The 13,290-nt window shown below is 40.2% G+C and overlaps 1 protein-coding gene across 1 annotated transcript in view; it reads left to right on the top strand.

The window, feature by feature from the left end:
• MKX (mohawk homeobox) overlaps positions 1 to 13,290 on the top strand; it is a 50,905-nt gene that overhangs the window by 3,612 nt on the left and 34,003 nt on the right. Inside the window, exons 2-4 of the mRNA XM_031059309.1 lie at positions 6 to 95; positions 8,290 to 8,443; positions 9,665 to 10,000. Of these exons, the coding sequence (XP_030915169.1) occupies positions 6 to 95; positions 8,290 to 8,443; positions 9,665 to 10,000 (580 nt within the window). The remainder of the gene's footprint in view (positions 1 to 5; positions 96 to 8,289; positions 8,444 to 9,664; positions 10,001 to 13,290) is intronic.

The raw sequence follows: 13,290 nt of genomic DNA, 5'->3' as shown, positions 1-13,290 counted from the left end.
TCAAGCAGTGGCTCTACAAGCACCGCGACAACCCATACCCCACCAAGACGGAGAAGATTCTGCTGGCCCTCGGCTCCCAGATGACCCTGGTGCAGGTAAGGAAGGGAACCCCTTACCCCCATCTCTAAAAGCCGCTCCGAGGCGTTTCATGGACGGGAGGTATGGGGACAGCATCTGCCAAAGCTCCTCTGTGAGCTGAGCAAAGGACAGTGCTGGGTATCGGGGAGCATCGGTGCAGCCAGCAAGACCAGGGTTCTGTGCACATCCTTCTTCCACTCTTCCCTGGGCTCCCCACTCCAGCTCCCCACTGTCTCTCTCAAACAAGAATTGCCAATATCTTAGCTATCGTGGCTGGAGAACTGCTAAAGACGATCAGCAAAAAGTGTGTGCTCGCACTCCTAGGAATAGATGCCCTCATCCTTTCATCTCATTCATAAATACAATGAAAATATTTTTGCTTAGTCTTTAAAAATTCTCAAGTAAAAAATATCAGTCATGGGAGAATTCAGCACAGGATAGAAATTGTTGAGGAAATTTCAGGGAACTACTCTTCCCTTTTGAAAAGGGGGTAGGATGGAAACTGTTCTATTGTTCTGATAATCATTGTCATCACCTGTTGCACAGACATCAGCGTTACCATACACACTGTGTGCACTGGCTCAGCACACACAGTCTTGCAGGAATTATCATTGTAATATAGTTAGACATGGGGAGTAATTGTTTTGCTCTCAGGTAATTCTCCCCTGAAGTGCCTGGCAGTTTTGCTGTAAGAGGTATAAATGTTGCTGCAAATGTTTATAAATCTCACTTCTTTGTTCTCTTTGCCATCTGGTACTCTACTGAAATATGTGGTTAAATGCTATCAGTTGCCAAGTGATGCTATCTCAAGTCTGGATGCTGCAAAGATTTATGCATTGTGAATAATCTAATTTCCTTACTGCAAGCTACTGCTAGGTGTGTAAAATGAAACCCATGTGTTTGCAGAATTGGGTCCTCATCACTCTGCCTAACACATTATGTGTCACTTTGCAAAAAGCACAAAGAGATCAAAGTAACCTAAAGTATTAGAAAAAAACAGGTGGTAATTCAGCTTTATTATTTTGAGTGCCCCTTCAAAAAAAAAAACCAAAAAACCTGTACTATGAATTTCAGTTCTAGTAATGGCAAAATGGGAAATTTTTACACTTCAGTACCTCACTATGAAACTATTGCACTAGGAAAAACACTATAGCTTTGACAAAAATAATATTAATGTCTCAGAAAATGCCAGTTATAACTGGAAGATATAGTTAAAACAACTTCTCTTGCTTTTAAAAAATATACATGAAAGGTTTAAACTATGATTACATAAACACTATCCCTTCAATGGCTCAATTCAATAGGAGTATTTTATTGGACTATGGCCCTTAGAATACCCCTATATTTTTACATGAGATTTAAAACATATATCCATAATATGTGTTGGGACACTTTCACATTAGTGACATCTTGAGGAGTTCTGCTGTTCTTTTAAAAATGCCTCAGAGTAAACAGCAAAGGGAAAAGAACTGGTGGGGTTTTGCAGGATTTCTCTCGTGGCAGCTTTGATAAATCCTGATGGGGATGAGAAGTGTTAGCCTTTATAAAAGCATCAAGTGAGCCATGGCCACTTCTCCACAGAGTTTTATGATCTACATAAAGTGTAGAATAAAATTAAAAAGAATCAGGGAGGGCTGCTTTTAGTTCTGTTAGAGCCCTGTGGCTCTAGTGGATTTACGCTGAAGGTGAATTTGACCAGTTTTGTTTCTATGAACTGTAATATTTGAAAGAACTGTGCAAACAGCCATATCTATCTTCATTTACAGAAGCACAACATCAAAGAGAAATCCCAGGTGTTTTTTTCATCTTTTTTGTGCAACGCTCTTTTAATCCAGGAATTCAATAGCATCTGTATGAGATGTAAATACATATGTCTGGCACCAGCAGTAATTCCTGAGCCACAAAGAGCTAAACAACACACACCCTACACCCTACACCCTACTTTTTTGATGCTCAGAAAGAACCAGATTGTAATTCAGTTCAAAATTTTTGTTCTCTAAGAGTGAGAGAGAGCATGGCAGGGTGTGGTCCCAGTCACACTGGGTACATCTGAAATAGCTTTCCTGAAGGCTGTGCTCTTTCAGATGAGTGGTGTTACCAAGAGGAGGTTTGGGACTGGGCTGTGGGTCTGTTGGAAAGCTTTGCTTCTGTCCCAGGAGGGGCACTTTGCAAAAGAATCAACCAGGGTTGCCTATAAATTGTTCTTCTAATCTAGTAATATTGTTGGCCATCACTGGAGAACCAGGAATCAGTGTATGATGTTTCCTCTGGGTTAAAGGCCTTCACATTCGCTGACCTGTCTCATATTTCCTACACTTTTTACATTTCTCAGTGTTGTCCCGTGGTGTTTGCTCCCACAGCTTTCCCCTCCTGTGGAGGCTGTTGTCTGCTGACAGCTGCTGCCTCTCCCCAGCATCCCTCGCGTGCTGACACCTTGTCGTCACAAGCCATAGGAAAGGCAAAAGTTACTGTTGAATATCCCTTTGAGTTTCTGAGTTTCTGACAAATCCCATTTAGGGAATGAATGGTTGGGGTGTTTTTTTGTTTTTCACCTGACTGACGACCTTGGAAAAGGTCTTCAGCAGCTGCCTGGAAGATGATGGTGGTCACAGTAATTTTGATCATACAGATGTAATACTCCCCTCCCTGTGCTTTGATCATACTCTCCTCCCTGTGCTTTTCTTTCATCTAACGAACCTTATTCCAATATGTACCATCTATCCAAAGGAGCTTTTTTTAGTACATGGTATAGATAAAACCAATTCTTCTGTGAGACAAAGAGGTGAACATCCAGCCCTGTTTTTTTTTTTACTTTTGTTATTAGGACAAACTAATGACATGCTAATGACTAATAACTTTTGTATCTGCATGTCAAATCTTCCACAGCTTTATTTTCACTAGTTTTTCTATCACTCAGTTGGCTGATTTTAAATTAATTTGTTCTACTTTACTAATACGTTGGCCTACCCCGCTGTTCTTGGGTGCAGTGGGACAGCGAGGGGACTGTTCCAGATGCATGTCCGACTGCAGTGCTGAAGAAAAGTCAGACTCTTTCAAGGAGGTAGGATTTTGCAGGAATCATAAATCATCTTGTTTCTTAAGTAGTAGCAGCAAAACCTGGGGCAAATTCTGGGCTAACTTACTCCTGTGCAGGCCAACAAGGTCTTTGGGAGTCCTCAAGGCAAATGTTATTGCAGATTTCAGTCCAGCAGTCCAAAGTTTTCTACTTCCACAACTGCCAAAGCAGGAAACCAAAAAAGCAATATCGTTTGAAAAGGCATTTTATATTTTACTCCAATTAGATTCCAATTCAGAATCCAATAACTTGTCCTATTAATATGCTACATTTTCATTTGTATTATTACCATAGTGTTTGATTTATTTTATTTTAAATTTTGGTTTAGATGTTCTTGTGAAATAAAAAAGAAAAATGGCAGTATATTCCTTCCAGAAAGAAATATGAATATGTGTATTGTTGGAAAGAAGGTTTTTCAATACAAAGATTTGTATATCAGTCATGTGCTGCTATGGATTTAATAATGTTCAGATTTATAAAGGCATATCTGGATTACTGGAGGAGGTGAATCACTTGATGTCTGTTCTCTTTCTGAAAGTTTGGCTGCTGTTAAGCACTGAAGCAGAACAAATTACAATAAAATTGAAGATGTGTCTTCAGAAGTAAAGCCAGAGGGTCAATATTTCATGATGCTGATATAAGTACCTGATGCTCTTAGAGAACAACTGAACTGCTGTAAAAAAATGAATGCTGGAAAGCACATCTATTATCGTTCCCCTTGGATTTTGTCTTTTTACTTCTCAAAGAACTACAGGATTGTTACTTTACAAGAATAGTGAGTTTCATCATGTGTTTTTTCAAGATACTTACTTCTTGGGAGGTTTATGTGACAAAGACTTTCCCACTGGCTTTTATCTAAATAATTTTTTGTTGTATTTTTAAAGTTATTTTTGGAGATCACAGTAGCGCAGCTTGGGACCATGGGAAAGGTTGAGCATTTTTGGCAGCTTTGCTTGTTCCTTTTTGTAATGGTTTAGGTAAGTGTGTTGCAAACTGGCACTCTTTGTGAGTGGGACCTACAGCAGTGGACAGGCAGGTTTTTAAAGACCACATGGATTGACAATGTAAGATTTGGGCCTGGTTGAAATGAGTGGTAAAACTGTTGTTGTCTTTGAAGGAGGCAGATGGAGGTCAGGGTGAGCGTGCTGACTGGTCCAGTCCACACACCTGGAGGCTGTCCAAGACTGAAGAGTGAGGGAGGTGTTGACTCTCATGATGTCTTAGAAATCAGGATTTTCCAGCAACATGCACCAGTGCCCAAAAGCTGGAAAGCAGCTAGAGATTACCCCATTATAGATTAAGTCTAAAAATCTCTTAAATGGGTTTGACTAACTTTCCTTTCTTTTGAAGCTTTAATGGACCTTGTTGTAATTGCATTTGGGATAAGAGTTTCTAGAGTGAGTTTGCTGCTCCTTGCTTTAGTTAAAGGTTTCTCTTCTAAAAGCTGGCTTGAGGTTCTTTCAGCATGATAGAGTCATTTAGTTTGGAAAAGACCTTTATAATCATTGAGCCCAACCGTTAACCCAGCACTGGCAAGTCCACTGCCAAACCATGTCCCTAAGCACCCTGTCCACATTTCTTTTGAATACCTCCAGGGACAGTGACTCAACCATGGTAACTTTCACTGGGCAGCCTGTTCCAATGCCTGGCAACCCTTTCTGTAAAGAAATTTTTCCTGATATCCAATCTAAACCTCCCCTGATTCAATTTGAGGCCATTTCCTCTTGTCCTATCACTTGTCACTTGGGAGAACAGACTGACACCCCACCCACAACCTCCTTTCAGGTAGTTGTAAAGAGCAATAAGATCTTCCCTGAGCCTCCTTTTCTCCAAGTTAAACCCCCCCAGATCCCTCAGCTGTTCCTCATCAGACTTGTGCTCCAGACCTTTCCCCAGCTCTATTGTCCTTCTCTGGACTCTATCCAGCACCTCAGTGTCCTTCCTGAATTGAAGGGCCCAGAACTAGACCCAGAACTCAAGCTGCAGCCTCACCAGTGCTAAGCACAAGGGTACAATCACTGCCCTGGTCCTGCTGGCCACATGTTATGGTCCAGTTCTTGAAATTGTTAGAAATGCCTCTGCCCGAATTAAGATGTAAACCAGACCGTAAGCCAAAGGATTGCAGTCTCTGACACCACATTATTGCTGTGCCATTGGCTTTCTTGGCCACCTTGACACTTGCTGGCTCACGTTCAGCTGATGTCCACCAGCACCCTCGGATCCTTTTCCAGAGGGCATCTTTCCATCCAATTCCCCCAGCCCGTGGCACTGCAGGGATTGTTGTGACCCGGGGCAGGCACTTGGCCTTGTAGAACCTCTGGCCTTGGCCCATGGATCCAGCCTGTCCAGATCCCCTGTGGAACCTTCCAGCAGAGCAACACTCCCACCCAGTTTGGCATCACTGCAAACTGACTAAGGGTGCCCTCGATCCTCTCATCCAGATCAATGATAAAGCTGTTAAACATAACTGGCTCCCAGTACCAAGCCCTGGGGAACACCACTGGTGACCAGTGACCAGGTGGATGCAGCTCCATTCACCAACCCTCTCTGGGCCCAGCAGTCCCGACAGTTTTTTGCCCAGCAAAGAGCACACCCATCCAAGCCATGGACAGCCAGCTTCTCCAGGACATGCTGTGGGACATATTGTCAAAGGTTTTACTGATATCTAGGTAGACACATCCACAGTCTTTCTCTCGTCTACTAAGTGGTCACACTGTCATAGGTGAAATCAGGTTGGTCAAGCAGAACCTGCCTTTCACAAATCCTTGCTGGCTGGGCCTATTCCCCTGATTGTCTTGTATGTGATGTGTGATGGCATTTAAAATCATCTGCTCCATAAAGAGCAGGAGGACAATGTGCAATATATTTATCTCATTATGAAATAATGATCAAATACTACTATTGCCTTCTCTCATAGCATAAGACAAAATATGACTCATCTTTTCATATTGATATGCAGAAAGCAAAGCAATGGCATGGGAAGAATGAGCCCAAAATAAACCAAGAGTACCATGCAGAAATCACTCCTGCTAAATTTAATTGCTTTTATGTATGAATCACACTAGTACTACCCTATCTTTTCTGTAAATGGCACTTCACTGATGAAAAATTTCAATATGTAATAGAATGAAGCATAATGAAATCTTTATTGTGAGAGGTTGGAAAGCTGTCAGTTTGGTAAAATGCTACAGGAACTGCAATGCTGTTGATTGGGATGCTGGATTGATCCATCTCTACTGTTAAATACTTAATTTCAGAATTACACTGTCATGCAGCAGATGACTGCTGCTTCAGCTCAGCAGTCTGGTGTGACTTTGCTAACAGCATTAGAAAGTGCATGGATTCCAGCCCACCCTATCTCATTTGCTGTAAAAATTACTGTGTAAATACTAAGATTACAAGCAAGTAGCCTCTGAAGAGACTTAGAATTACTTTGCCAGCTACAGTTTTGGTTTTCTAACCTGTCATAGTAAACTACATGGCTTGTAATGTTATGTGTTTGCCATCTGAGCACTGATCCAGTGCTCACCGTATTTTCAGTGGAACCCTGTTCCATGTAAACGTGATTTTAAGTCAAATCAAAGTGACAGGCATAAGGCAGCACTGCTAAGTTCTAGCTGGGATTCTGAACTAAAGCTTTGCTTTTTCTATAGGCACATAGTGTTTATTTTTCTCATAATCGCTTTAGAAGAGATTATTGATCCAGAATAATTAGACAATTATTTCTGTGGGATTTATACAGTAACCTTAGCTACAACAGGCAGATGACAAAACTAGGGCCAAAATCCAGCACTAAGGTCTACAGTTTGGCTCTCTGTTAGGTGGGGTAGCATGTATTGATAAAACATGTATGAACTTGCTTTGCAGGTTGAGGTAAATTAAATGGTGTGATCATTCCCAGGTCAGAATATGACAACAGTAGTCTGGCTTTCTCTTTGTGCGTGTTCACAACACAAAGATGTGAACAGGGCTATGGGCTGCTAACATTCTTCACATTCTCCTTTGCAAGTGATGCTACTCTGCCTCCTTCTTGCAGAGGTCATGTCAAAATGCACTTATTCCTGCCAGGGTTAAATAGTACTTTGAACACCTTATTTATCATTAAGCAAGCATCATTAGAATGTAGGTCACTTGCCTCTGCTCTTGCTCATAGTAAAGATAGAGTTGTCAGTATTTTCTATTTTCTATCTTTTTGAGTTGCAGTAGAATCAATGCCAGCATTTTCTAGGTGTGCTTTCATGCAAAGTCACTGCAAGTACACGCATCCCATTTGGTGGTTTAATTTTCACTGCTGGCACTGAAGGGTAGACTGTGCCTTTTTGCTCATTCAGTGCCTAAAACACTGTGAAATACTTGTGTTTGCGCCTGACTTTGTAATGAGCCTGTATGCTAGAGGGATACTGACATGAACCCATTTTGCGAAGTCAAACTCTAGAAAATGCTTTGAAGATGGGAAGACAAAGCAGATTATTGTTTAGTAGTCACCTTGTGAGGAATTGCATCTTATATTTTAAACTGTTCCTGACAAAAAGAGTTTGTAAAATCAGCTTCGCTGTAGAGCAAATGGTGGATTTCTGCAGTGAGTCAAAGTACGTTGTACTCTGTGTAAAACTCTCCTGATGCCCACAGCTTATCAGACTAAGAGTTCTGTTAAAGTGAAGGGTGAATTTGGGGCTTTTATATATATATATAAAACAAGGGCTTTTATATATACAAATTTAGAATGTCTTTTCTGTTCAATAGCTTTATTGTAGCCTATGTAAATATCAAAGGAAATTCCTGAATATTAGATATTAGTTTAATTTAGGAAGTTGGTAATATGTTAAAGGTTCATCTTAGAAGTTCAGGGTTTTATCTTTAAAATTTAAAAAAAATTAATATAAAACTGGTATTTGGGCCACCTTAATTGAAATCTTGTGATAATGTGGTTTTGCTAACACTTGGGAAGGGTGGGAAACCTTAAATTGCCTTCCTGTATGAGATTCCTGCTCTGCTCAGTGGTAATTTCGTGGACTTCTGTTCATATTTCTCCTGTTTGTGGTCCCCTTGAAGCATACATAAAACTCTTGAGGGCTCTATGGGTTGGTTGATTTGCCTAATTTTCAGGGGAAGCTAATAGAGACATTTGTATGCAGGTATCAAACTGGTTTGCCAATGCAAGACGTCGCCTGAAGAACACTGTCAGGCAGCCAGACCTGAGCTGGGCTTTGCGAATAAAACTGTACAACAAATATGTTCAGGGAAATGCTGAGAGACTCAGCGTCAGCAGCGATGACTCCTGCTCTGAAGGTTTGTTTATGATCTTTTATCGATTTTAAACTGATTAAAATATATTTAGAAAGTGTTAGATACTCTAAGTTAGCTCTAATTTTTAATCACAAATACCTCCAGTGGATCTGCCTTTATTGTTCTTGTGAATTAGGTGCCTCTTTTGGCTCCCAGCTACTGTGCAGCCTACAAAGCAGGACTGTGTAAGTTGTTCGAGGTGGCAATCTGGCTGTGTGTTATTATATTTCATTGTTGCTAGAAAGAGAATTCTTTGTTCACTACGTTCTACAAGCCCATTCCTTTAGTCTGCATTAAAGGAAAAAAATTGATTACATTTGTTGGTATAAAGAAATGAGAAATCACTTGGCTGTTGCTTTCCTTCGTGGAAGGTATATGGCAATATACATCATTAACGGGTTGATTAGTGGGATATCTTAGATGGTAAACTGAATATTACTTTTATTTATTTGATATATTTTGCTAGCAGCTGTTTTCCATAAAGGATGTACTGGAATTCTCTTTCTTACTCAAATTAACAAAAGCAGGATTTTTTTTTAAGTACCCTGTATTTTTAATAGAATTCTTGTATTAATTCTGTCTGTGAGTGCTTTTTTTAGACAGTTGTGACATGGAGATACAATGACAGGAACAAATCCTACAGAACATTGTCAGAAATCTGTATGTGAATTTTTAGAAGAGTATGTCTCAATCTGTACTCAATTTTAAATATCTTTGTTCCAATTTCAGTCTGTACTCACATTTCTTGAAAAATGTGGGAATGTATTCACATTTCTACTCACTTCCCTTGAAAAGATGGCTTGCAGAACAATTAAAAGAGTACAGTTTAAGCAAATGTACCTAAATATTCTGCGGTGTTGAGGCAAACCAAATTTCAAGTTATGATAGTAATAATTCAGCCTATTCACATAGCTTTTTAAATGCATATCATTGAGTTAGGGCATTTTCCAATTTTTTTCTAGCTGTCTTTTGTTACTCATGAACAAATTAGACTCAAAGACTTTTCTATAGCTAATTAATTTAGAATACCTGGAACATCTGAGAATCATGGGAACTACTATGAGCAATGTGTAAGCAGAAGAAAATGAAAATCAGTGTCTAATGCTGAAGTAACTGTCTAGTTTTAGTTATATTTATCACAATATAACCAAACATGGAGAGAAAGCCTCGTGTTAAATATTAAATACTCAATGTATTACTGTATCTTTGTTCTTTTGTTTTCAGATGGAGAAAATCCTCCAAGAAACCATATGAATGAAGGGGGATATAACAAACCAGTTCACCACACTGTGATTAAAACTGAAAGCTCAGTAATAAAAACAGGAGTGAGACCAGAAGCAAGTGCCAATGAGGATTACGTGTCACCCCCCAAATACAAAAGCAGCTTATTGAATCGGTACCTAAATGACTCATTGAGACACGTCATGGCTACTAATGCAGCTATGATGGAAAAAACAAGGCAAAGGAATCATTCTGGTTCATTTAGTTCCAATGAATTTGAGGAAGAACTGGTGTCTCCATCATCATCAGAGACAGAAGGCAATTTTGTCTATCGGACAGGTAAGGGATATTTTTCTGCATGATTTCTATTACAGACATCTTCTGTAGACATTGGGTCCTGGAATAAGTGTCACCTGATTGTGCCTTTTTTTGAGACTTCTGTACATCCCCTCATATCACAGTGGATAATTCCTGTCCATCTTGCATGAGAGTGGATGACTCCTGTCCATCCTCTTGTATCAGAGTGGATAAGTCCTGTCCACCCTTTCATTTTCTGGAGAAGTTCTACCTGCAGTATTACAGTTAAATGCTGTTATTGACTGCTAATGAAGCTGGTTTGCTTTTCAAATGGAGCAATGGGAATAATTTTTGAAATTACACTTATAGGCCACTTTTTGTCAGCACTAAGATGAGCCTAAGGAAGGAGAAAACTCTTGCGTATTCTATTACAATAAGGGAGGACTAGAGGACTGAAGTTCTCCAGGGCCACAGCTGGGAGGAGGAAGAGGGCTTTGAAATTTCAAGATGGCTGTTTGTGACACTTACATGAGTCATATGTCCTTCAGTGGAATGTGTGTGAACACCTTCCCCTGTTGTTCAGCACCTTTCTGTCCTGAGAGTGCCTTGTCCAGTATGTGACCCTTTGGTGCTCATGCTTCTCTTAGGGATACAGGCATTAGTGAAGACTCATTTCTACATCATTCTCCAGAGCTAAGGGGCCACAGACTTGGCCATTAAATACCTTGTCTTCCTGTTTTTTGAAGGATTACACATAGTTTATTATTTTATCAATAAAAACATACAAGCATGATGTAATGTCATCCGCTGTGTTACCAGTCAGAGCAAGGCACATGGGACTGCCTGGTTCATGCCAATAAGTTGCTGTAAATCTAAATTCCCGTGAGTCAGGGGGTGCTAGAAGGCTCCTCTTGTGAAACTTCTGTATTTCTTTGGGACATAAGGTAAAAAAAAAATTAATTTTGAAAAATATGACGTTTTGCACCCCAGTCTCTGAAGGTCTCCACCAGTGTCTCAGGATTTTGACTCATTGCAGCAGCCCCTTGTGTTTTCCTGGGCCTTTCTTGGCAGGTTATTCTGCCAGGGACCACCCTGAGGGCAGCATCACTTTAGGGATGGATATTGCTGAAAAGTATTGGAGGATTTTGCAGTAAAGCTAATACAGATTTAGATTTTGCACTTGGTTCCCCTTGGCTTCCTTGGCAGGCAGGTTCAGGTACTTTTGCAACTTCTCCAGTTTGCAGCCTTTGCTCTCTCTTTTCTGGCGTATTTCCTGGGGTTTTTTTTTGTCCATGTGGAGGGGCCACAAGGCTGAATTCTGTTGGTGGGGATTAGGAGGATGTTTGTGTGTGCAGGTTGTTGGGAATGACCAGAGAACGAGAGGGGACCTTGTAGAGAAATGGGGTCTCACGGAGAGAAAGAATAGTGCATGCTCAATTAATAAGTTTCAAAATAAACTCTCTGTGCTCGTGGTTTTTTTTCTTTTTTCTGAACATACCAAATGCATTTGGTCTGCATTATAAGTATATTTTCTGCCAAGCTTTATTTTTAAGTGAAAAGTTACTCAAGAGCAGATGCAGAAGCTCAAATATGTAAACTTCTGTTTTTCTGTACTTTGTACCATAACCTAAAAATGGATGCAATGACTTTCTAAAATTTATAATAAATTTGCTACTGGATTAAGTTCTTCTTGACAAATTTTAAGCTGCACTGAAAAATATGGTCATTAATATGAAGGCTGAGGACAGCACACTGTAACTGTGTAAATTCACCAGCTGTGCTGGAATGACTAAAAACTAGTATACTTGTCCTTAAAGTTCCTAAGTGACATTCCTGGAACTCCTCTTGAGATTGTATTTAGTTCAATTCTTAAATATCTTCCTTCATATTTTCACATTTTTTGAGAACAGACCAGCAGCTCATAGGATATGGTTGTATTGGTTTTGCACTTTGAAAGCAGACAAGCAGTATATAGAAAGAAAAAAAGATCATATATATACACATGATATACATATGAGATATATATATATATATACATTACTTTTTTGCTATATCACTGCTATATATGTATGAACATTCAGGAAATATAGGTACAAATGGGCTTTTTTCAGTTATAAGATTACAGTCCCATTAATGATTTTCTGATGTTACACATGCAGGAATTAAACTTTTCATGAAGAAAGGATATATTTTCAAGGTATTGTCCATTTATGAAAATTACCTTAAAATAGATTAAATTATCCACATGATTGTTAGGTAGGGAGAGATAAATAAGGATGATATACTTTTTAAATGTTTTTTGTTTGCAATTTGAATACCTGGGTTGGCAATTCCCAGTGCAGCACAGTACCAGACCTTTATCTGTTTTCGTTAAAACAGCTGTAATACATTTTGGTTAAGCAAATGACAGGGTATGGCTGACTTTACCACTCTTACCCACCTGAAAGTGGCAAGTATATTTTTAAGTGAGATATCATCACTTACAAGAAGTTCCACACTGCAATATTTTGTAGTGCAAAACAGCTAATTGTTAACACAAAGGAGCTGTTGCAGTATTGTCAAGTCTCTACTAGACATTTTAATTTATGAAGACATTTTAAGCAGCATTTCAAAAAGCACAGAGTGAAAACTGATGATGTTTTATTTTTGAGAAATGTTTGGCGAGGTCATTGTGCCTGTAAGGACGGGAAGTCACTGGAGTTTAAACTAATTATTGTGCTTTCCTGGAAGGATAACTTTTTGTAGCAGATCATGAGTAAGAAAGCTTCCTTGCCCTGTCTGGTTCTGATTAGGGGCTGGACCGTGATTTCAGGTACAGCAGTGTGTCTGGAGCTGGTTTTTTTGTGTGCCCAGCGCTGGGGTCTGCGTGGCCATGCGTGTCCCATCAGCCTGCGCCAAATTAACGGCATATGCGTGCAGCGTCCAATAACAAAAACAAGAAATTGCAGTTTAAAGTTTATAAGGAAAACGGGTTGTAGAGGTTCCCATTTCAGTCATTAACATGCTTATAAACACGGGACCATATGTTACTCCGGCTTCATGCAACTGGGAAATCCCACATAAAGATCAAGGACAGGCTGTATAACTGACTGTCAGCAGAGCAGCCTCTTTTATACCTCTGTGCAATTACTGTGAGCTTGTGGGCAGCAGTTTCGGAGCTGGGGCAGGAGCAGCAAGCCCCAAGCAGAGCCCTGGCTGGGGCAGTGCCCGCACTGCCCTGCCCCATGCCCGGAGCCCTGGTGGATGCAGTGCCCGCACTGCCCTGCCCCATGCCCGGAGAGCTGGGGGATGCAGTGGCCGCACTGCCCTGCCCCATGCCCGGGGAGCCCTGG

The sequence above is a fragment of the Geospiza fortis genome, unplaced genomic scaffold, assembly GCF_000277835.1.
Source record: "Geospiza fortis unplaced genomic scaffold, GeoFor_1.0 scaffold75, whole genome shotgun sequence".
Taxonomy (NCBI): domain Eukaryota; kingdom Metazoa; phylum Chordata; class Aves; order Passeriformes; family Thraupidae; genus Geospiza; species Geospiza fortis.
This window is presented reverse-complemented; position numbering and strand designations above follow the sequence as displayed.